We start from the raw sequence: 25,292 nt of genomic DNA, 5'->3' as shown, positions 1-25,292 counted from the left end.
GGTGGATCTTTGTAATAGAAAACATCTTATATTTTTATTCAAGGCCTCAGACCAGGCTGTGTTTCAGCCAGCCGCCGAAACTTCTCTAGATCTCGTGAAAGCATTTCTGTGAGAAGTCAGTCGATCATTTGTCCCGTTATGAATTGCAACAGGAAGTTTGACAACGGACAACTGCTATTAGGTCACCTCAAAAGGTAAGCTATGCGTATTGTCCTACCCTTCTGCTCCAAAATGTAGTCTTTTTATTACTAAATGGCTTTGTTTAGTCAGGAAGGGGAATCTATTTGTAATGCAAACCTTGGCGCTCAGGTAAAGTATCCAATGTGGGTATTGTTATTCTGTTTGTCATTATTGGGGTATGTCCACATGTGCCAGGTTTGCGGAAATTTCTGCAACTCTTTCATACATCTGAATAAGGTTTCTAAAACTCCTTGCGTTTGGTTCAGACACAACCCCATTCAGAGAAATGCTCTTTTGTGATCATGTAAACACACTTTTTATCTATTCTGCAGATTTAGAAGTAGACTATTTAAAACTATGTTTCACACTTGGTGTCTATAGGTGGGGCCTTCCATGGTTTTTCCAGCTTATTCCACAAATGCTTGGTCAGATTGAGATCTGAAGAATTTGGAGGCCAAGTCAACATTTTGTCATGTTCCTTATACCATACCTGAACGATTGTTGCAGTCTGGCCTTTATCCTTTATAACCCTTTATCCTGCTGAAAGAAGCCACCGACATTAAGAAATACCTTGGTCTGCAACAATGTTTATGAAGGTTGTACGTGTCAAAGCAGGGTGGATTTGATTTAAATCACTAGTCAGTAAGGCTTGATTTAAATCATAGTTTTCTACATAAAGACTAATTCTTGCTGGTATAACTTATAATATGCAAGTAGATGAAGATTTTTAGAATAACAACTTTTCATTTTAGTTTGATTAGGTTGATTCTGCATTCATAGGTTTGTAGAAGTTAGGATTAAGGTATTTTTCTCAACTCTGTTCATGTTATAACATTTTTGCTGTGAAGAAGAGGCATGTGATCTCTGCTTAGTCAAATTCAGTTTTGAGAACTGCAAAAGTAAACCAAGCATCTGTGATATCTTGTAGGCAGAGAAACGGCCCAATAATCTTACAAAAACTTCTGGAAGAGCATGACATTGTGAATGGATTAATGGAATTTATTTACCCAAAAAATAAAACATATACAGCCTTATTCTACATAATTAAAAAACTAATCTTTATTTCATGATGGAATAACCTTTTGGATGGTAATATATATTTTCCTCAAGCATTTTATATAAAAAAAATCCTTATTTTTTTTTTATTATTTTTTTTTTATATCATTGATTTTTATCCACCCTGTGTCAAAGTAACTTCCACATGGATGCCAAAACCAGAGGTTTGTCAGCAGAACATTGCCCTGAGCATCACACTGTCTCTACTTATTGGCCTTTGGTCCAGTTCTGATGCTCACATGCCCACTGCATGCAACTACGGTGATGGACTCAGATCAGCATTGGCAGGTCTGTAGCTGAACAGCCCCATACCCAGAAAGCTCTGATATATTGTGTTCTCTGGCGCCTTAAATGGTTTTCATCAATGTCTACTACAATAGCTGTTCTGTGGGACTGGCTAAGACGGGCTAGTCTTGACTCACCATGCATATGAGTGAGCCTTGGGTACCCATGACCCGTCTCCTGGTTTTGGTGGCTACTGACCACTGCATTCTGGAACACCCCACAAGAACTACTGATTTGGGAATGCATTGACGCCACAGTCTAGTCAGCACAGTTTGGCTTTTGTTAAAGTTGCCCACATCCTTGCGCCTGCCTATTTTCCCTGCAGCCAACACATTGGTTGCCTTTGTGCATATTTGTTAGCATACTTTTTATTGCGCACACAGAAATAATATATGCAGTTACAGTAGAATACATGTCTTTAGACATGGTCATGGCAGCCAAAATGAAAATTGATATTTGTGGTTGCAATAAAAGAATTGAGAAGTTGTACAAGAAAAAAAATGAAACTTAAATCATTTATTAAAAGTTAGAATTTGCTTTTTTCCCAAGGTTCGATCACTCACCATGTGACCCAACTATTGCTCTTCATGGTGTGTGTGACCACTCCACTTACGCCTGTGTTCTGTGTCTTAAAAGATTTGGAAGTATGAACGAGTATAATGATCATTTCTCAGCAAAGGTTAGTTATTTTTTTATCTAATATTTTGTCATGTGGCTATCTGAGGAAATTTGGCTGCAAAAAGTAGGGGATAGTCTGACCAGTGGGCTCCTACCAGTCATGAGAATGGGGGCCCTGTGTTTCCTCTTTTGAATAGAGTGGTGGTCATTTATTCTCGCCTCTTAAGAAAGAAGGTGGAAGAGCCACACCTTACCCTATTGGATTGGAAAAGTTGTTGCAATCTGTCACTGTCATATGTAGTCTATATAGTCTTTTATTAAATTATTCATACATACAAATACAAGTATTCAAACATAATTTTTTTCCCTTTTTTTCCTTTTTTGTATTTTCCCGATATCAGGCTCTGTATTACTACAATACATTTGTTATTGCTGTGCATAGGGAGAAATCTGTCAATCAGCGGGAAGAGCGTGGGGCTAGCCCAGTAGTTAACTAGGGTTGAGCGTACTTCAGTTTTTGAAGTTCGGGTTTACGCTGAATTGTGTTATGGATTCTGTTACCGTGGACCATAACGCAATTCAAGGACTGAATGCCTTTAGATGCATTCTGTCATAATAGATGTCTATGGCCAGTATAACGAATCGGCCTGGTTTCCGTTATGCAGGAGAGGAGTCCTGCATAACTGAAACCGGACGGATCCGTTATGCTGGCCATAGACTTCAATTATGACGGAATGCATCAAAAGACATTCTGTCCTTGAATTGCGTTATGGTACACGGTAATGGAATCCAAAGCGCAATTTACCATATTCGCATCCCTATTGATAACTATTGAGGTTTTTTTCATCTAAGCATGTTGCCAGCACTGCAGCTAATAAATGGCGCAGTTCACAGAAACACACATAACAGACAATGCAGAAATGCCTTTAACAACCATATATTGCCCTCACAGAGGGTAACAGAAACAGATTCCCTTTAATTTTATTTTTATATAACGATTCATCTTACTGTCACATTGATTTGGGAATTGGTTTACTTTGTGAAGTATTTATTTTTATTTTTTTCCTAGGCAAAGTTGACGGATGGTCATGAAAGACACATACCTCCGCTGCTTATCCAGTGTTTTGCCTGTCCAAGCTGTTTTGTATTGTTTTACCAAAGAGATGAGTGTCTCAAACACATGTCTGCGAGAAATCACTTTAGGCGAACCATTGTTTTGAAAGGTATGGTGTAGAGATTTCACGTTGGAATCCGACAAATATAATTTTTATGTCAGTGTACTGTACTGAGAGGTGACGAATTTTTCAATATGAAGGTCATTCTGTGTGAAGGATAATGATTGTAAAAAAAGGTAAGAGCCAACCTATACGACCCATACTCTTGGTATGATCTTGGCTGGAAAAGTGACATGCAGACAAATATGTGGGACTGTCAGGGCTCATATCTCAGGCTACTTTCACACCTGCATTAGGTGCGGATCCGTCTGCTATCTGCACAGACGAATCCGCACCTATAATGCAAACGCTTGTATCCGTTCAGAACGGATCCGTTTGTATTATTCTTTAAAAAAAAAAGTCTGTCAAAACGGATCCTTCCTAACTTGCATTGAAAGTCAATGGGGGACGGATCCGTTTTCAACTGCACCATATTGTGTCGGTGAAAACGGATCCGTTTGGCTCCGCATCGCCAGGCGGACACCAAAACACTGCAAGCAGCGTTTTGGTGTCCGCATCCAGAGCGGAATGTAGGCGGAACGGAGACAAACTGATGCATTCTGAACGGATCCTTATCCATTCAGAATGCATTGTGGCTGAACTGATCCGTTTTGAACCGTTTGTGAGATCCCTGAAACGGATCTTGCAAACGGAATTCAAAACGCCAGTGTGAAAGTAGCCTAACCCGTACTTGCTGGAATGAAGGACCAGACACACAGGAGGTTTGTCATTAGCCAACGCTTCCCAGTATATGTATGATCCTTCATTCCAGTTGCTGCAGGTTAGAGGTGAGCTCCGAGGCAGGCACAGATGATAACTGTGATCTGTAGATGATATAGTGTTATACAGGGCAGAGAATAAGCCTCCATACAGCTCGTGCTCTGCATTCTAACTCTGCTGTCATTAGGACAGATTCCTCTCCTCTAATGCCTACCCCTAGACAAAATGAGCCATTATAAAAGGCATTTAGGAATGTGTTCATATTTCTGAAAAACATGTTTTTCAGTATTTTCATTATTTATTTTTTTTGTTTCCCAGAGAACCCTTTTAATTAAAATGTAACATTCATAAAAATGTGTAAATCTGGACAAATGAGCTACTAAAAGTGACTTGAAAAATGTCTTCAGCGCAATTAGCTAATATGTTATATTGAATTGTTTGCTGTATTTCTGTTACAGACCAGAGGGACGCCCCATGTCCTGTACCTATGCCAGCGTATGCAAAAAATGTTTTGATTGCCCTCTGTAAAGACATTCTATTCCAAATAGTTTGTACAGCTTGTCGTCTTGAGCTGCGTTCTTATACAGAACTTACTGCTCATTTCAGGTGCGTACATGTGCGGTATTTTTCATACTTGCTGAAACTTAAGAAGTCTGTAATTTGTAGTAAAAGGAGTGGCTTCATGTGTCATTTTGCAATCTCCCTGGTGGTCTGTAGGCTGATGGCAGAAAGCAATTTTATACAGAAGTAATAGCATCTGTAAAAAAAAATTTGGACTGACTGCTTCCCTGTCACTGCCAATGTATGAGGCTCTAAAGCTTTGAACTACATCTTTTATGATTGAGGGGAGGCAATAACCGCTTCGGTGAGCGCCGTGGCCTCTACATTGTTTGTAGTGCTCAATACACTCCAGCGGCTTTGCTGGATATTGCATCGATGCCTCCGTTCAAATGAATGGGACAAAGCTGCTATACACGACACAGCGCAGCCACTGCTTTATATATGGCATGCAGAAAGCTATAAATGAAGAGGTTCCAGCACTCACCGCAGCACAGTGGCCCCTTCAAACAACTGATCACCAGGGGTGCCAAGAGTCCAACAATCTAACATCAATAATGTGTTATTGATAGGTTATCAGTATTAAAATCCTGGAAAACTCCTTTAACCCGTTCGCTACCAGTGCCGCACATTTACGGCGCTGGACAGATGTGTAAACATGGTGCCTGCTCACATGCGCAGCGGGTGCCATGGCTGGCATATCTCTGCTGTTTTAAACCGCAGAGAACTGCGTCTGATTACCGTGACCGTCAATAAACATTATTTATAGACTCCTATATGAGCTACAAAATCATCACAAAAAAAAAAGTTATATATAAAAGTTTAAATCACTCCCCCTTTCCATATAATTAACCCCTTAAGGACCCATGTACTTCATGGGGATCGGGCGGGTGCAGGAGCTGTGCCCGCTCGATCAGCAGCAGGGGTCCGACAGTCACTGATAGCCGGACCCCTGCTGCATGCGCCGGCATCGGTGAAATCACAGATGCCGGTGCCCTGACCGCGGCATGTGCGATGTAGGGCGGGGATTGGAGCTGCAATCGGGTCCCCGTGCTGCTGTGACGGGGACCCAATGGCATGGAAGGTAGCCCAATGCCTTCCTTAGGCATCGGGGCTGCCTTTTGGTGGGGAGCCTGTGAGATCCAGCCCCCTGGATCTCACGGGCAGGAAGCTGAATGTGTAAACACACTGTATTACACATACAGCCAATGCATTCCAATACAGAAGTATTGGAATGCCTTGTAAAGGGGATCAGACCCCCAAAAGTTGAAGTCCCAAAGTGGGACAAAAAATAGTGGAAAGAAAAGTTGAAAAATAGTTTTTCCCCCCAAAAAAATGTAGTTTCAAATAAAAAAAAAGTAATTTTCCCCAAATAAAGTAAAAAAAAAAAAAAAAAGTAGACATATTAGGTATCGCCGCGTCCGTATCGACCGGCTCTATAAACATATCACATGACCTAACCCCTCAGATGAACACCGTAAAAAATTAAAACTGTGCTAAATAAACCATTTTTTTGTCACCTTACTTCACTAAAAGTACAACACCAAGCGATCAAAAAGGCATATGCCCGCCAAAATAGTACCAATCTAACCGTCCTCTCATCCCGCAAAAACGGAGCCCCTACCTAAGACAATCGCCCCACAAATATAAAAAACTATGGCTCAGAGTATGGAAACACTAAAACATATTTTTTATTTTTTGTTTTAAATATGCTGTTATTGTGTAAACTCAAAATTCACCTTACATCACAAAAAGTGTAATGGCAAGCGATCAAAAAGTCATACGCACCCCAAAATAGCGCCAATCAAACAGTCATCTCATCTGACAAAAATCATACCCTACCTAAGATAATCGCCCAAAAACAGAAAAAACTGTCTCTCAGACTATGGAGACACTAAAACATAGATATTTATATATTTTTTTGAATGAAATCATTGTGTAAAACTTAACGAATATGTCTACTTTTTATTTATGTATTGCCGCGTCAGTAAGAACCTGCTCTATAAAAATATCATGACCTAACCCCTCAGGTGAATACCGAAAAAGAATAAAAATGGTGTAAAAAAAAAAGCTATTTTTTGTCACCTTACATCACAAAAAGTGTAATAGCAAGCGATCAAAATGTCATATGCACCCTATAACAGTACCAATCAAACCGTCATCTCATCCCGAAAAAAATTTGCCTCTACAAAAGATAGTCGCCCAAAAAATAAATTAAAGTACGGCTTTCAGAATGTGGAAGACACTAAAACATTTTTTTTTTCAAAAATGCTTTATGTAAAACTGAAACAACCAAAAAGTCATATTTGGTATTGTCGCGTCCATAACAACCTGCTCTATAAAAATACCACATGATCTAACCTGTCAGATGAATGTTGTAAATAACAAAAAATAAAAACGGTGCCAAAACAGCTATTTTTTGTTACCTTGCCTCACAAAAAGTGTAATATAGAGCAACCAAAAATCATATGTACCCTAAAATAGTACCAGCAAAACTGCCACCTTATCCCGTAGTTTCCAAAATGGGGTCACTTTTTTGGAGTTTCTACTCTAGGGGTGCATCAGGGATCCAGCAAAATCTGCCTTCCAAAAACCGTATGGCATTCCTTTCCTTCTGCGCCCTGACGTGTGCCCGTACAGCAGTTTAGGACCACATATGGGGTGTTTCTGTAAACTACAGAATCAGGGCCATAAATATTGAGTTTTGTTTGGCTGTTAACCCCTGCTTTGTAACTAGAAAAAATTGATTCAAATGGAAAATCTGCCAAAAAAGTGAAATTTTGAAATTTTATCTCTATTTTCCATTAATTCTTGTGGAACACCTAAAGGGTTAACAAAGTTTGTTAAATCAGTTTTGAATACCTTGAGGGGTGTAGTTTGTAAAATGGGGTCATTTTTGGGTGGTATGTAAGCCTCACAAAGTGACTTCAGACCTGAACTGGTCCTGAGAAAGTGGGTTTTAGAAATTTTACGCAAAATTTCAAGATTTGCTTCTAAGCCTTCTAACGTCCCCAAAACATCATGGGTATCATCGTGACCAAAAACGCCCATACTATTTAAAATATTTTTAAAAAATCCAATACGGCGAATGATGTAACAGAAAAAAAAAAGGTCAAAATGTCTGATTTGCCATTTTTTTTCATTGCTTCTCTTACCCAAAAAAATTAATAAAATTTGATCAAAAAGTCACGCACACTCCAAAATGGTATCAATAAAAACTACAGATTGTTCCGCAAAAAATTTGCCCCTAAACAGCTCCGTAGACATAAGTATAAAAAAAGTTATGGGGGTCAGAATATGGTGATGTAAAAAAAATATATAAAAAAAGTATCAAAGTTAAAATTTTATTTTTATACTATTTAGACATAAAAATCCTATACATATGCGGTATCGTAATCATACTGACCCAGAGAATGAAGAGCATGGGTCAGTTTTGCCGCAAACTAAACGGAACAAAACCCGTAAAACGGTGGAGGAATTGTTTTTTGTTTTTTCAATTCCACCACATTTGGAATTTTTTTACTGCTTCCCACTACATTTTATGCCATAATTAAAAAATTATGTCTCAAGGAAAATAAGGAAGAAAAATGAAAACTAAAAAAACTCCGGTATCCTAAGGGTTAAACACGAAGGGTAAAGTCAGACTAAGTTCGTTTTCAGCTCTTGATTTCACCAATTTTGTGTGTTGCAAAGGGTTAAATACACTGAAATAGATGCAACAGAATTGACATACCTAGAATTCTACACTGGTGTGGAAAACTCCATCCACATACATTGTACTTTAAATAGCTTTGGATGTGATGTGTGAAGTGGTTTTCGTGCTTCATAGTATTGGGAAGCCGAATATAGCAAATATAGCATCTTTGTGATGCTAAAGACTCATTATGAAAGCGATAAGAGTGAAACTTATTGGGAAACCGGAAAAGTTATCAAACTTCTAGAGCACAGAGGCTCGTTCCTCAGGCCGATTTAGGCCGAATGCACACGGCCGTGAGCGGTCCGTGGTATCCCGGCCTGGCATCCTGCTGAGAGCAGGAGCGCACGGCGTCATTGGTTGCTATGACGCAGTGCACTTCATGCCGCCGCTGCACTACAGTAATACACTCGTATAGATCATACAAGTGTATTACTGTAATGCAGCGGCGGCATGAAGCCGTGCGCTCCTGCTCTCAGCAGGTTGCTAGGCCGGGATACCACGGACTGCTCACGGCCGTGTTCCACAGCCGTGTGCATTCGGCCTTAGGTTATGGCGAGGATCGCAGAGTTTTGGTAATCCCATAGAAATCAATGGGATTGCAGCGGGACTTGTAAAAAACCCAGCAACATTGTAGCCTTACCCTAACAAATGATATTGTACATGGCGGGATTATTAACATAAGCCTGAACCATAAAACGGAGGATTTTGTTACTGATGGTGTCCTTCGATCTCTAGCGTTCGTTGAGCGAAGTGCGCATTCGCTCAATGAAGCCGCTTTCAGGAGTCTGCACGGGCGCATCAGGCAGAGGGACGGGGAGCATTGCGGAGGCGGCGCTGAGCTGTAAAAGGCGGCGCTGAAGACAGGGAAGGCGGCGCTGGGCACCGGATGGCGAGGGGTGCGGCCGGGCACCCTGTATTAACGGACCTCCCCTTGGGCACCTTAAGTAAGTGATTGACAGGTTATAAAAACCTGTTTTTTTGGGCAAATAGAGCCACACTAAGGTTTAATAAGGCCAGCTTAGGATTCTTCTCATTAGTCTGGACATGAGCATATGTTTAGGTTAGAGGGGTTAAAACTGATGACAGAATCCCTTTTAAGCCTCTGCATCCCGGCGGCCTTCGGATCACCACGGCCGCCCAGGACAAGTCCCCTCTGTTTCCGATGTAGCAGCCCAAGGGGCCGCACACCAAAGGTGGTGATCCGGCTGGAGCCAGGGGGGTGCAGAAGACGCCAGACGCGTGAGTATTTTTGGCCCCCTAAGTGCTCCCCTCATTTTTCCTCCCTCCCCTTCTCAGGTTACCTTGAGTGATTTCCCCCACGGAGGCCTTGTCCTCTCCATGCATCTCTCTCTCTCCATCCTGTGTGTGGGGAGGGGGGGGGGGGAGCCTCTGGTGCGCAATTCCCCCTCTTTTCCTTGCAACCCTTCCTTTTTAATTGAGGCCTCGGCTTACTCCCGCATCGGCTCCCTGCAGGTACTTCTCTCTCTCTCGGCCGGCATCTCTGTTCTGCTAGGGCTCTAGCGGCAGCTCTGCTATCCCGCAAGTGGGGGAGGGGGGGCGGAGGCCTATTTAGCAGGGAAAGAAGGGTCGGGCATGCGCTTCCTCGCGTTTTCGCCGGGGACAGACTCCATTTTGGGGGAGGGGCATGAAGTTCTCCCAGCTCCCCCGTCCATCTGTATCGTGGCGCAAATCTTGACTCCTTTTCTGCCTCCACCCACCTCCTGTTTCAAGAGGACCTCTGCGGGACTCTGGCTCAAGGTACCTCCAGACAAGCTGCATTGAGGGACACAGGCCAGGTAAGCTCTGTCTCCTCTTCCTACAAGGTTTAACCTACCCGCCTCATCCTCCTACCTGTCACTACAGGGTACTCATTATGTCCGAGCCCAGGCCCCAAAGCACGTAGTCACTTTTGTGCGCCATTTTGCTTGTGCTTCTTGATGCTAATTTTTTTTTCCATCCGGTCAGTTAGATCCCCTCTGCTCTTCGTGCTCTACTCCACCAAGTGGCCCTACTGCCCCTGTCTGACTCTGACACAGTCGCCCCCTACTGCCCAGCCTATGGTAGAGCCGGAGTGGGCGCCCTCCCTGTCAAGGATGGTACAGGACGACTTTCCAATATTGCCCTGCAGCTCTCCCATGCCAGTGCGTATATTTGTGAAGCCTCTCTGGACGCGGCCATGCTAATGGCCTGCTCGTCAGCCCTTTTGGTGGCTATTTGCCGTACCCTATGGCTTTCCTGCTGGGCAGCAGATAATGCTTCAAAGCGGACCCTGACTGCCCTCCCCTTTACCGACAGCAGACTTTTTGGCAAATGCCTGGACGAGATCATTTCTGACGCTACATGTGATAAGAGCACTCATTTACCACAGAACAGGGTTCGTTTCAACAAGTCAAAAAAGCGTGGACCTCTTTCAGAGTTTTTTCAGCCCCAAGTCTGCCGCGGATCAGAAGCGCAAGCCTTCCTTCAAACCTCGCCCTTCCTGGTGTCCCCGTCAACCAGGCTGGGAAATCTCTCCGTTTAAGGCGCGTGGTCCCTCCCAATCAACATTCTAAAACTGAGAGTGATTCTTCTCTCTGCTTCATTGGACCAACCATCTCCGGGGACGTCCGGTTTGAGTTCAGTCCGACAACTCCACGATTGTGGCGTATCTCAATCACCAGGGAGGCACCTGAAGCCTGACAGTCGTGGCGGAAACAGCTCTGATTCTCAGCTGGGCAGAGAGCCATGTTCCGGCACTGTCTGCAGTTCACATCCCCGGCGTCGACAACTGGATCGCAGACTTCCTCAGCCGGGAGAGTCTCGATCCCGGCGAATAGGCTCTTCACCCGCAAGTTTTTCTAGCCATCTGCAAGCGATGGGGTCGGCTGGAGGTGGATCTCATGGCCTTCCGCTTTAACCACAAGGTCGAGAACTTCATTGCGGGGTCCAAGGATCCTATGGCCCCTGCGTACGACGTCCTATTGATTCTGTGGAGTCAGTTCATGTTTCCTTAAGTGTTCCCTCCTCTTCCCCTCATTCTGCGTCTCCTTTGGAAGATCAGGTCCCAAGGTCTGTGCGTCATTCTCGTGGCCCCTGATTGGCCACGCCGAGTGTGGCACGTATCTCTAGTCACCCTCCTCGCCGACTAACACTGGCGTCTTCCCATTCGGGAGGACCTCTTGTCGCAGGGACCGATCGTCCACCAGAATTTAGGGTCTCTACATTTAATGGCATGGCTGTTGAAGCCCCGCCGTACTATGGGCTCGGGGTTTCTCGGATACTGTTGTCCAGACCATGATTCGTGCCAGAAAGTCGTCGTCTTCCCAAATCTACCACCAGACCTGGAAGTCCTACTTTAGTTTGTGCGAGCGTCTCCAGCTGACTCACATTCGTTTCTCATTGCCTCGACTCTTGTCTTGCCTGCAGTCGGGCATGGACTTTGGGGCTGGCTCTCAGCTCCCTCAAAGGGCAAGTTTCGGCTCTTTCCATTCTTTTTCAGTGGAACTTTGCTTTGCTTTCTGCAGTTCGGACCTTTCTGCAGGGGGTTGCGCACGCTGCGCCCCCTTTCCGTCATTCGTTAAATCCTTGGGATCTTAATCTAGTGCTCAGCGCTCTCCAGTCTTCACCATTTGAGCCTTTGCAGCAGGTGTCTTTTCGCTTCCTGTCCTACAAGGTGGCCTTTTTGGTGGCAATCACTTTCATCCGTAGGGTGTCGGAACTCACTGCTCTTTCCTGTGAGTCGCCCTTCCTGATCCTTAATCAGGACAAAGTAGTCCATCGTCCTGTTTAGTCCTTCCTTCCGAAGGTTGTGTCAGCATTCCATCTCGATGAAGAATTCATTCTACCTTCCTTTTGTCCTGCCCCGTCTCATCCTCATGAGCAGTCGCTCCATGCGAGCCGTTCGCATCTATCTGTCCCAGACGTCATCTTTTTCGACGGACAGATTCCCTGTTCGTCATTCCAGAAGGGCCGATTTATTGGGGGGGGACAGCTCCCACCTGTTCTATCTTTTATGGGCCTCTTCTGGCCTGTGTAAAGTAGTTCTCGGTTTGTACATAGTTTGGTCTTCCTGGTTTTTTTTTTCTTGCTTCTCCTACTGCTTTTTCACTAACTGATTTAGCTTAGTCCCTGTAGGAAGGGTATAGCTGAAAAGAGGAGTTCACACTTTTCTGCTTAGTGTCCGCCTCCTGGTGGCAACAGCTATACCCGTGGTCAAGACTGTCCCCCAATGAACGGAAGAGAAACAGATTTTACAGTAAGTACAAAAATCTAGTTTCTTCTTAGTATATTTCCACAGGATATATCTGATAAATGTGAGTCCCACCTCTGGGACCCGCACCCATTCTGTTATCAGGTGTCCCTGACTCCCATCTCACCTGGAGACGCAGCATGCGTGCTCAGCTCTCTTCCTTTTATTTCTGCAGGACTCCTGAAAACGGCTAAGGAAGTGTGTGGGCAAAGGATTCTAAAGTCAATGGTCACACATCCATGCTACTCAAACAAAACAATAGCTGATCCTAGGGAGACCAGCTACAGAAAACACTGTGGAGCCTTAATTAAGAGTCTCAACACAACAATCCAAAGTGCAAAGCTCCCTTTGCTCGGTTTCCCTTCCTTTGAGGGATATCTGGCTTTCACTGTGTTGAAGACCCATAACTGTGGCTCCACAGTTATTTTACACATCCATGCTAGAAAGATAAAAAGCTTTCCATTGTTGTAAACATTGGGATTCATTCTTCGTGTAAATGGTAGAGACAAATAAATCTTATGATATGTGCTGAAAACACAGCATCAAAAGCATTTTACACCAACTAAGTGGATGAGATTTGAGAATTCTCATCCACATGCTGCCGAGAGAACCCACCTGGCAAACTGACTTGTTCTGTGGGTTTTCAATCCACTTCATTTTATGCCTTTGGTTTTATCCACGGCTTTCAACGTTTACAGTGCAAAAGCTGAAAGCAGCAAAGGACGCACTGCAGTCTGTGCAGCGGAGCCACAATGAAAACCTGCCCGTTTTCTCCTCATTACAGTGGACTTATATGTACCTGAATATTTTATGACATTTCTGCTCATTTGCATCTTTCTTTATAATTTTTTTTTACGTAGAACACGGTGTCGAAATGCTGGTCCCGTTTCCCTTTCTGAGAAAAGCATCGTAGATGTTGCTGCTGTATTCCGACTGGAGGCCTATTGTCCATACTGTAAACTGGCTTTAAGTACAGACTCTCACATTGTGAAGCATACTGCCAAAACTAGTCATAAGATAAGGAGAATTGCCTCTATAGAGGAATCTATCCTGGTTTTCTGTTACATCAATGAAGGGACTAAAACCCCATCTGATATCTGCTTGTCTGCAGCCAACGATAGACTTAAACCTTGCACGCTTAAAAGGACTTTACACAACACTGATATTTCAAGTAATATTTTGCAAAAGTGCAAAAAAGAAAGCAAAATGGCAACCATTAACGACTGGCGTGTGAAGACAGATCAGGATATCCTAATAAAAGCATGGTTCTGTGAATGCCTTCAGCAATTCCCATCTGAGAAAGCCGCGGAAAAACATATTATGACAGCCAACAGAATTTTTCACAAATGCTTGGTGTGTGGCAAGCTTGCTGAAGATTTGGGCATTATTCACCTGCATATGAGCAGATTCCATGGTGGGGCACATCTGAGTAATTTCCGCTTCTGGTGCCAAATATGTCTTATAGAGCTGGTGAGAGTTGAAAATGTCATGGCACATGTTTCAGACATTCATGGAGGCCATTCATTTTATTATGAAGAAGATGTCTTTGAGCAACCCTCCACATCTACCGAGGCAAAGACTCCTATGCTATTGGAAGCAGATCTTTCAGCAGTGCCACAGCAAGCTTCTAAAGGCATGTGGCAGTGTCATATATGTGAAGAAATGTTTGACTCTGAAGAGACCGTTAAACAACACTGTAAGTCTCTGACCATACATCAGTTCCACAAATACATCTGTGACACCTGTAAAAAGAAATTTCACAAGCTAGAAACTTTACTCCGACACTGTCAATATCAACACGATGGAGACATAAAGACAAAGTATTTCTGTGGCCTTTGCGAAGATCTCTACCTTGATGAAGAGAAGGATTTTCTTGCCCACTATGAGAGCTTTCATGGCCTAGATTATGGGTTTGTTCCAAATCAGATCCAGTCCCCTTCTAAAACGCCTGAAGTGACATCTACTAGCTCATCTGGAACGGAGAACCACCTGACATGTGGCTGTCTTGCAAAATATACTGACAAAGCGAAGAGGAAGGAGGACAGCCAGCTATGCTTAGCAAAACTGTTTGAGAAAGGAAAACTGTGGTACAGCTGCAGTTCATGCTCGGCAACTGACCAAACAATTGAGGGCATATGTAGGCATTTATGTAAGAAAGGCACAGAGCAGAGCAGATCAGATTTTCTTGTAAAGTGCAGCATTTGTTCAAAGTCCTTCCATGAAGCTGAACATGCACAACTCCATTATCACGCAAAGCACTGTTTCCATGAGAAACCCTACATTATTAGTATACCTTGTGAATCCAAGAATGAGGTGTTCAAGTTTACAGCCGGTGGTTCTAGGGTATCTAAGCAGCCATTGTTGATGGAGAAAGCCCATACAGAAAAGTTACATTACGAAGCTCTTGGCAAACCTAAAAATAGGTCTGGTTCACCCACAGTGAAAAATGAAGTAGAGTCTATGGATATTGGCTTAACAGATACAGGTATTTTACCGTTTTGTTTTTTTTTTTGTTTGTTTTTTTCTTGATGGAGTGTTGTGCATGATGTGATACAGTGGTCCCTCAAGTTACAATAATAATTGGTTCCAGAAAGACCATTGTATGTTGAAACCATTGTATCCTGAGGGATCACTGTATATGGAGGAGTGGTCATAAGAGGCGTGTGCATCCTGTACATCAGGGAAGAGGAGAACAAAATGTGGTTTACACAGCCCGATACTCATTGTGAACACCTCAATCATCGTTTCTGGGCAGTAGATCGTGCTGTTTGATCTGCCGGCCTGAAACAACGATTCTTTATGGGGACAAGAAGTGACAGCAGTAGCTTTTTTTTTTTTTTTTTTTTTGTTCTGCGGAGTTAAGTTTCAGTCTGTCTGAAGAGTGTTTTGTTTCAAGTTCCACACTGAACACGTCAGGTTGCTTCTCTGACGACTTGATGTACAGGTGAAACTAGAAAAATTTGAATATTGTGCAAAAGTCCATTTATTTCAGTAATGCAACTTAAAAGGAATTAAAATTAGAATATTGTGAAATGATTCAATATTATAGGCTCAAAGTGTCACTCTAGTCAGCCAATCAATCCATAGCCCCTGAGATTGTGACTTTGGGGTTTCATAAGCTTTAAGCCATAATCATCCAAATTATAACAAATAAAGGCTTGAAATATCTTGCTTTGCATGTTATGAGTCTATCTCATATGTTAGCTTCACCTTTTAAGTTGCATTACTGAAATATGAACTTTGCACAATATTCTAATTCTTTGAGTTTCACCTGTATTGCCCTCATCTCTGAACTTTTTGGCAGCTCAAACACTCATTATAGCTAAATTGTTATATAAGGATTTGGCTTAATCACCTAACTGTTTTGCCCGAGTCTAGCTTGGACAGTGGGAAAAGTAGCTAACTGGAGGGGGGGGGGCTGCTCTATATGCTGCTATCTCCTGAATGGTAGCAGCTAGAAACATGCAACTGGTCTTGTTTGAAAGCTGACATTCAAGGCATTCCTACAGCATGACAACCAAAGTCCAAGCAACAGAGGATAAATCGCTGTTAGAAATCGATTCGGGAATAATCTCTTTCTCTGGAAATCCCATAAAGATGAATATAAAGGCAATGCACATGATCACCCTGCCGCTAAATTCAGGACTGTTCTGAGGGGTATGGAATCCCTGTTCTCATGATCGATAGGGGTCTCAGTGGTAGGACCCCCACCTATATAATAGCTATTTGCTATCCTGCAGATAAGAGGTAATAACTGTAACAACCAGAATACCCCTTTCAATGAGCTAGAAATCAAAAATGGACGTCAACTCTCAGAATTGCTGCTGCCTTCACAATTTTTGGATGTTGATAACCATTTAGAAAAAAAAGGTATATTGATTTGTCATACGTGTGTCTTTAAAGAGGACTTGTCACCCCTCCTGACATGTCTGTTTTAGTAACTACTAGCTTTCTCCTTGTATTAACCATTCTGAAGCTGCTAATCCCAGGACTCTGTTGTGCTATTCCGTTTTTATTCCTGCTAGAAGTTACGAATGGATTACCAGCAGTTTGCAGTAAAGGTCTAAGTGAGCGTTCTTGCACAGTCTGACCCTATTTTAAATCAGTGCCAGTGTCAGATTGTGCAGGGATACACCCCAACTGGTAAATCCTAACTGGACCTTCACTGACAATTGCCAGCAAATCATTCATAACTTCTAGGAGGAATAATAGAGGAATAGCACAACATACAGTCTTCAGAATAGATGGCCCAGAGTTGTTTCTACATGGACAATGCAAGTATTACTAAAACAGACATGCCAGGAGAGGTTACAAGTCTACTTTAAGGTGGCTTTTCCTGTAACCTCAATGTGTTTTCTTTTAAGCCCATGCCGAAACTTCCTCAGGAATGTCTCTTGTGATGTCTGAACCTTTTTCAACTTCAACTGAAAATAAAGATGTAGACTTACAACCTATGGATCCAGGTATTGTATTTTTACCAGACTAAATGTGTTTTGAAGTGTCACTGCAATTTCAAAAAACTTTTGATGTGTCCTAGCAACATATTTACATTTTTGATCAGTGGGGATCTGAGTGCTGAGACCCCCATGATTGCTAGAACGAGCAGAGAGAAGCGCTCACCTAGCACGTATCTGCTTGCTGAAGGAGACTGAATCGAGATGGACTGAGACTTTCTATTAAGGCAGTCTCCGGCAGTGAATAGAGACAATTCCCCAATGAAGCGCTTCTCTCTCCTCATTCTGTCGATCATAGGGTCTCAGCACTCGGACGCCCACCGATTATAACCTTTGATATGACGTATCAGATTTTCAAAGTGCAGGTACGTTTTAAAAGGGTACTGCAGCGATATAAAATTACTTAGACTTAATTAGGTTTCCCTAAAGCAATTTACTTAGAGGCTCTGTCACCAGGATCAATTCTATTAAACCATACACACTGCCTGGTAGGGCTAATCATGCTGATTTAAAACTACCTTTCTTTTGTCTTTATGTTAAACCGCTGCAGAGAAATCTGTGTTTTTATTCATATGGAAATGAGCAACTCGAGCACTGAGACAGGGCTGAATACTCAGAGCACTGCTCTGTAACGCCCCCTGTGCTCTGCACACACCCCCCTCCCCTTGATTGACGGGGTTAGACATCAGGCTGAGGGCAGAGCTGTGTGCTAGCATGTAAATATCATATACACCATGTACTATAGCTTCACCACCCTGAGATCTGCTCAGAAAGCTAATCTATATATTGCTGCTTTATCATTGTGTTATGTTATAAATATATAAAAAAAAAAACACGTATTTTTATGTAGAAATGCTATAGCTTAGAGGTTAAGCAACTGGTTTTGTATGTGAAGATCCTAGGTTTGAATCTTAGTAGAGACTTTGAAGTTTTTTTTATCTTTTGGATATTTTTTTCTTCCATATTTATCCCATAAGAAAAGTCTGTCCTTTATTATATTGAGAATAATGTTTTTTAGAAAGCTAATAAATATTACTGGTTTCTTCATAATTATGTATTGTGTCTATGAACAAAGCAGTAACAGGTTTTAGGGGGGAAAAAACACTTCTGAAATATAGTAAGGATTATTATTATTTATTATTATTATTATTATACATATTTATTATACTATAGCCTTTTTATATGGTTTTTAAATAAAAACGAAAAAAAAACAAAAAACATATACCTCCCCTGGGACTTGAACCCGGGATGTCTATATTCAAGGCAGACCACTATACCGCTAAGCTATAGCATCACCACATAGAGATGTATGGTTTTTCCATGCTTCTAAGCTGATACATATTACCGGTGTCTATATAATCATATTGTGCCTATGAATAAAGCAGCAATATGTAGATTAGTTTTCTGAGCAGATCTCAGTGTGGTAAAGCTATAGTAGAGTGTGTATAATACATATTGGGTCCATTCACACGTCCGTAAGTGTTTTGCGGATCCACAATTTGCGGACCGCACATCAGACACTATAATAGAAAATGCCTTTTCTGGTCCGCAATTGCAGACAAGAACAGGACATGTTCTATTTTTTTCAGGAACGAACTTGCGGATCCCGAAAATGCGGTTTTGCATCCGTTCCAGCCCCATTGAAAGTGAATGGGTTCGCAAATTGCAGAACGAATGCGGACCCAAATTACGGACGTGTGAATGGACCCATATACAGGAGATATGTATAAGCCAGGACACAGCTCTGCCCTCAGCCTGATGTCTATCCCTGTCAGTCAAGGGGTGGGGGGGCGTGTGCAAAGCACAAGGGGTGTTACAGAGCAGTGCTCAGAAATTTCAGCCCCGCCTCTGTGTGTTCGAATTGCTCATTTGCATATGAATAAAAACGCTAATTTCTCTCCAGCCGTTTAACGTACAGACAAAAGAAAGGTATGGTTTTAATCAGCATGATCAGCCCTACTAGCCTGGTTTAATAGGGTTGATCCTGGTGACAGAACCACTTCAAGGGCCGAGAATCCGCCAGATGTTCTTGTCCATCTAGGGACAAATGACCTGGCTTGCAATGAAGTGTCAGAGGTGAAAAAATCTTTTATCACACTTGGTAATGACGTACAGGATTTTGCATCCACCATTTCATTTTCTGAAGTTCTGCCTGTGCATAATGTTCAGAATGATAGGCAGAGGCGCATAAAGGAGTTCAACATATGGCTTGGTAAATGGTCAAGAGCAAGGATTTGGCTTTGTTTCTCATGATAGCTCTACTTGGAATAGAAAGGAACTGTACAAAAAAGATGGTTTGCATCTTTCTCTCAAAGGAACAAATGTACTTAGTGAACAACTCCAAGAATTTGCGGAAGAGTATTTAAACTAGGAAGGGGGGGCAAAAGAGTGAAAATAAGAGTCCAATTGCCCGCTAGAACAGGTCAGAAGCACAGAGGTTAAGAAATGATAAGCTCAGAGTCCTGTCTACAAATGCTCGCAGTTTAGGTAAAAAAATCAATGAACTTGGGTCAATAATGGCATCTGAGAATGTAGATTTAGTGGCTGTTACGGAGACATGGTTTAATGAAAGAAATGACTGGGGCATAACCATACCAGGGTACTCTTTATACAGAAGAGACAGAGAAGGCAAGAAAGGAGGAGGAGTGGCCCTGTATGTGAAAGATGGCATTAAATCTAACCTAATACAAGTTGGTGAGGCCAACATAGAGTCAGTTTGGGTTACGTTGCAGTTTGCTAACCATGCAGTAACTCGTGTAGGTGTGATATATAGACCACCTGGTCAAGTTAAAGAACTAGATGATCTACTAGTTGAAGAAATAGCTAAAATGACAATGAAAGGAGAAGTTATCATTATGGGAGATTTCAATCTTCCAGATATAAACTGGAAAACCAAAATAGCAAGTTCTACCAGGAGTACAGATATTCTAAATTCCCTACTGGGGTTATCTCTACAACAAGTGGTTGAGGAGCCAACCCGGAGGGAGGCCATTTTGGATTTGGTATTAACAAATGGGGATTCGGTATATGATGTCATTGTAGGCGAAACCTTGGGATCTAGTGATCACCAGTCAGTGTGGTTTAATATAAGAACTGTGAAAGAGTCCCACCACACAAAAACAAAAGTTTTAGATTTTAGAAAAACAGACCTTTCAAAAATGAAATTAGTCATAAATGAGTCCTTATCAGACTGGAACGGATTACATGGAGTCCAGGAGAAATGGGACTACTTAAAAGGTGCATTATTGAATGAAACAGAAAATTGCATTAGACTTGTCAGTAAAAGCAAAAAAAATAAGAGACCACTGTGGTACTCAGCAGAAGTGGCCCAAATCATTAAAAATAAAAAGCTAGCATTTTGTAATTATAAAAAAAAACAGAGCAATGAAGATAAGGAAATCTACAAGATTAGGCAGAGAGAGGCCAAGCAAGTTATAAGAACTTCTAAAGCGCAGGCAGAAGAAAAACTAGCTCAGTCTATGAAAAAAGGGGATAAGACATTCTTCAGATATATAAATGAAAAAAGGAAATTAAAACAAGGAATAACTAAATTAAAAACAAAGGACGGAAGGTATGTAGAAGAGAATAAAGGGCTAGCCGACTGCCTTAATGAATACTTCTGTTCAGTTTTTACAAAAGAAAAAGGACCTCCACTAGAAAGGATGACTAATAAATCATTTGATGCATGTATCTTAACAGAGGAAGATGTTCTAAGTTTGCGGTCTAAGGTGAAGACAAATAAGTCACAGGGGCCTGATGAGATACACCCAAAATTATTAAAAGAGCTTAGTGGTGAGTTGGCAAAACCGCTAACAGATTTATTTAACCAATCATTAGTAACAGGAGTCGTCCCGGAAGATTGGAAATTGGCAAATGTCGTGCCCATTTCCAAGAAAGGTAGTAGTGAGGAATCGAGCAACTATAGACCAGTGAGTCTGACATCAATAGTAGGCAAATTAATGGAAACCCTATTAAAGGATAGGATTGTGGAACATCTAAAATCCCATGGATTGCAAGATGAAAAACAACATGGGTTTACTTCAGGGAGATCATGTCAAACAAATCTTATAGATTTTTTTTGACTGGGTGACTAAAATAATAGACGGTGGAGGTGCAGTAGACATCGCATATCTAGATTTTAGTAAGGCTTTTGACACTGTCCCACATAGAAGACTTATCAATAAACTGCAGTCATTGAGCATGGACTCCCATATTGTTGAGTGGATTAGGCAGTGGCTGAGTGACAGACAACAGAGGGTTGTAGTCAATGGAGAACATTCAAAACAAGGTCATGTTACCAGTGGGGTTCCACAGGGATCTGTACTGGGACCAATTTTGTTTAATATCTTCATAAGTGATATTGCAAAAGGCCTCGATGGTAAGGTTTGTCTTTTGCTGATGACACAAAGATATGTAACAGGGTTGATGTTCCTGGAGGGAAACGCCAAATGGAAAAGGATTTAGGAAAACTAGAAGAATGGTCAGAACTCTGGCAACTGAAATTTAATGTGGATAAGTGCAAGATAATGCACCTGGGGCGTAAAAACCCAAGGGCAGAATATAGAATATTTGAAACAGTCCTGACCTCAGTATCTGAGGAAAGGGATTTAGGAGTAATTATTTCAGAAGACTTAAAGGTGGGAAAACAATGTAATAAAGCAGCACGAAATGCCAGCAGAATGCTTGGATGTATAAAGAGAGGTATAAGCAGTAGAAAGAGTGAAGTGCTTATGCCGCTGTACAGAACACTGGTGAGACCTCACTTGGAGTATTGTGCGCAGTACTGGAGGCATATTTAAAAGAAGAAAAACTACCTCAAGAGGACACAGTTTTAAATTAGAGGGGCAAAGGTTTAAAAGTAATATAAGGAAGTATTACTTTACTGAGAGAGTAGTGGATGCATGGAATAGCCTTCCTGCAGAAGTGGTAGCTGCAAATACAGTGAAGGGGTTTAAGCATGCATGGGATAGGCGTTAGGCTATCCTTCATATAAGATAGGGCCAGGGACTATTCATAGGATTCAGATATATTGGGCAGACTAGATGGGCCAAATGGTTCTTATCTGCCGACACATTCTATGTTTCTATAATCTCTAGTGTTCATAAGAACGCTCTTTAGCGATGCTCTGGCAGTGTAAAGGTGCTCGAATGTTTGATAATTGAATCGTTTGTGTAGGCAATAAATCTTTGCTGGCAGCAGATTGTGCTGTCTAAATACGCTCTGCTGCTGGCGAACGACGAGTCTGTATGGGGACGAGAGATGGCATTAGCAATCGCGCTACATTTACATGTAGCGGTCTCCTTCACTGATGAGCAGACGCTTTCTGGGAAGGCAAAGCTTACTTGCCGACAATCGCCTGCTAACTTGTCCCGTCTAAAGGGACCTTTACTAATAATAAAGTAGTTCCAGTCTGGACTACAACTCCCCTTTCTGACCCCAGTCACATGACCACAATGATCCATGGTACAGGCATACAGCGTGATTCTGTGTCTGCCTGATCATGTGACTTCTCCACTAGCCCTGTTCCTTTTTGTGACTATCATTTGTGGTCAGCTAATCACTTGTTAGGTTGAACACAGGTGCAGTGCACAGACAATAGCATTCAACATCCTAGAATCCACACCCCCTTAGGTGGATCCTATTGCTAAAAGCCCCGCCCCTGAGATGGATCCTATCATTGCCAGAAGCCCCGCCCCGGACGCACACAGAGGTCACTGATCGCTCCTACTATCAGCTTGATTGAGACAGAACCACTTGAGACACATTGACAACAGCTTCTCAGTAACCAGAAGCTAGAGAGCACTTGCTCCGACCGATTATACGATCCAAAAAGGGGGCTTGGAGCCCAAACTGGAACTACTTTATTATTAGTAAGATTGTTTTAGGGAAACATAATTACAGTATGTCTGTAGTCTTGTATGGCTGTACTACATCTTTAAGTTATATCTGTTAATGTACAATAAAATGTGTAGGTTTTAGTGTATGTTCACACGAGGCAGAGTTATTGCAGAAACTGAGAATCTGTTTTATAGTCATGAATTGGGTTGTATCTGCAGCATGCGCATACATTGCAGCAAGCTCCATTTAGATAAACTGAACAGTTGCAGGAATTTCTTCAACAAATCTGCCATTGAGGTGCTGCTATGCGGTCCCTTAAAGGGGGTCTGCAGTTTTTTAAAACTGATCGGTGGGGGTCCGACACCCGGGACCCCCGCTGATCAGCTGTTTGAGAAGGCAGCGGCGCTGGCAGTAGCGTCGCTGCCTTCTTGCTTTTTACCGCGGGCCCAGTGACGTCACGGCTAGTATCAATGGCCTGGGCAGGGCTAAGCTTTATTCAAGTGAACAGAGCTTAGCCCCGCCCAGGCCATTGATACTAGTCGTGACGTCACTGGTCCTGCGGTAAATGGCTAGAAGGCCGCGGCACTACTGCCAGCGCCGCTGCCTTCTCAAACAGCTGATCGGCAGGGGTCCCGGGTGTCGGACCGCCGCTGATCAGATGCTGATCTATCCAGAGGATAGATCATCTGTTTAAAAAAAACTGCAGAACCCCTTTGATGTTTGCAGGTGAAGGAGACATGGACATTTAAGTTTTCTTTTTTCTTTACTCTCAGTTCGCTGCCGTTATCTTACCTACCAATTGCAGTATAAATGTTCTGTCTTTAGGTTTTGAGGAAAGTGATTTACCTGATTTGGAATTTCTTCAAACAATGACCCACATAGTGTTTGTTGACTTAGACAACTGGGCGCAGTTTTTTACTCATCTACCGGGACAGTTGAACCAGGGAACGTTTGTCTGGGGATTTCAAGGTAAATCTTTGTCTATAGTACCATATGAAGAAATTCTCTAACATGGGCTCACTGAACAGGCAAACTGTTTGTTCCTGATATTTGACTGCTCATCAGAGGAGGTAAGAGCTGCATTTACTTGCAGCAATCATCTACTGTGTATGGTGACGAGCAATCTATACTGCGATCACTTGTCCCCATAATAGATCATTGTTTCTGGTCAGCAGAACATGCTGTGTAAACACAAATAATGATTTAGTTGTCTGCATCAATGATGTTTTCAGCCGTTGAGAGCGTTTGCTTGTTCATCGGATGATTAGTGGCAGTTTTAGGCAAGGGCTACATGGCGGTTATCCCATTGAAATGAATGGGATCGCCATGGCAGTCGCAAGAAATCCAGATCCAGGCTCTGCCTTGTAAATAATGTTCAGTTCTTTACTGCAGGCAGATCCCAAGTGTTCAGATATAGAAGAAATAGGATCAGCGTGTAAATAAAATACAAACATTTATTAAAATAAACCCATTAATAAAGAACACATCTCTTCGTATACGTTGTGTGCTAGGTTCTCGTCTGTTAACTGCTCGCCGTCAACATTGTAGCAGCAAGCAGTGTAATTACAGTTCCTGTGTTCCCATTCACTTCACTCTTCAGATGAATAGGACAGAGCCGTCTCATTCACATCTGCATGCCGTCAACATTGCAGAAGTGTGTTCTCTTCAAACAGCTGATCAGCGGGTGTGACGGCAGTCTCCCCTGGCCGATCTTACATTGTTGACTTATCATGAGGATAGGTCATCAATATAAGGGTACTTTCACACTAGCGGCAAGAAACTCCGGCAGGCTGTTTCGGCGGGTGAACAGACTGTTGGATCCGTGCTGCCGCTAGTGCACGCGTGCCCCCAGACTACCGCTCCGGCCCCATTGACTATTATGGGGGCGGGCCGGAGTTCCGGCCGAGAGGCAGTCAAAATAAAACTACGACATGTCATGCCATTATAGTATATGGGGCTGGAGCGGTATTCCAGGGGCACACATGCACTAGCGGCAGCACAGATCCGACAGGCTGTTCACCCGCCAGAACAGCCTGCCTGAGTTCCTTGCCGCTAGTGTGAAACTAGCCTAACAAAAACAAACAAATCTTTTAACCATAGCAATTTTTGGCTTTTATTTACATGCTGAATCCTGTTTTTTCTATTTCTGGATTACCTGGGTGTGAGCACGCAGTGGATCCATGCCGTGGTTCTGATCTGTGACCAAAGCGAATGTGCAGGAAACAGGACAACCCCTTTAAGTTCTTTTATGTTTCAACTTTTTTTTAGGTGGAAAAAATATTTGGAAGCCCCCTATTAACTGCAAGATTTATAAGTATCTTTCAAACACCGGCTGTTTTTTCCTTCATCCTCGCTGCAGTAATAGGAAAGATGCTGCTGACTTTGCTATTTGCATGCATGTAAGTTCACTTATTGCTTTCAACAATGTATTATTATGGGGAAAG

The 25,292-nt window shown here is 42.5% G+C and overlaps 1 protein-coding gene across 4 annotated transcripts in view; it reads left to right on the top strand.

Annotated features, from left to right (window-relative positions):
• ZNF451 (zinc finger protein 451) overlaps positions 1-25,292 on the top strand; it is a 75,494-nt gene that overhangs the window by 29,340 nt on the left and 20,862 nt on the right. For all 4 annotated transcript variants that reach the window (XM_040428609.1, XM_040428608.1, XM_040428607.1 and 1 more), the window contains exons 6-13: positions 44-194; positions 2,071-2,200; positions 3,209-3,362; positions 4,532-4,679; positions 13,417-15,041; positions 16,921-17,019; positions 23,674-23,817; positions 25,117-25,247. In XM_040428609.1, coding sequence (XP_040284543.1) covers positions 44-194; positions 2,071-2,200; positions 3,209-3,362; positions 4,532-4,679; positions 13,417-15,041; positions 16,921-17,019; positions 23,674-23,817; positions 25,117-25,247 — 2,582 coding nt within the window. The remainder of the gene's footprint in view (positions 1-43; positions 195-2,070; positions 2,201-3,208; positions 3,363-4,531; positions 4,680-13,416; positions 15,042-16,920; positions 17,020-23,673; positions 23,818-25,116; positions 25,248-25,292) is intronic.

This window comes from Bufo bufo, chromosome 4, assembly GCF_905171765.1.
Source record: "Bufo bufo chromosome 4, aBufBuf1.1, whole genome shotgun sequence".
Lineage (NCBI taxonomy): Eukaryota > Metazoa > Chordata > Amphibia > Anura > Bufonidae > Bufo > Bufo bufo.
This window is presented reverse-complemented; position numbering and strand designations above follow the sequence as displayed.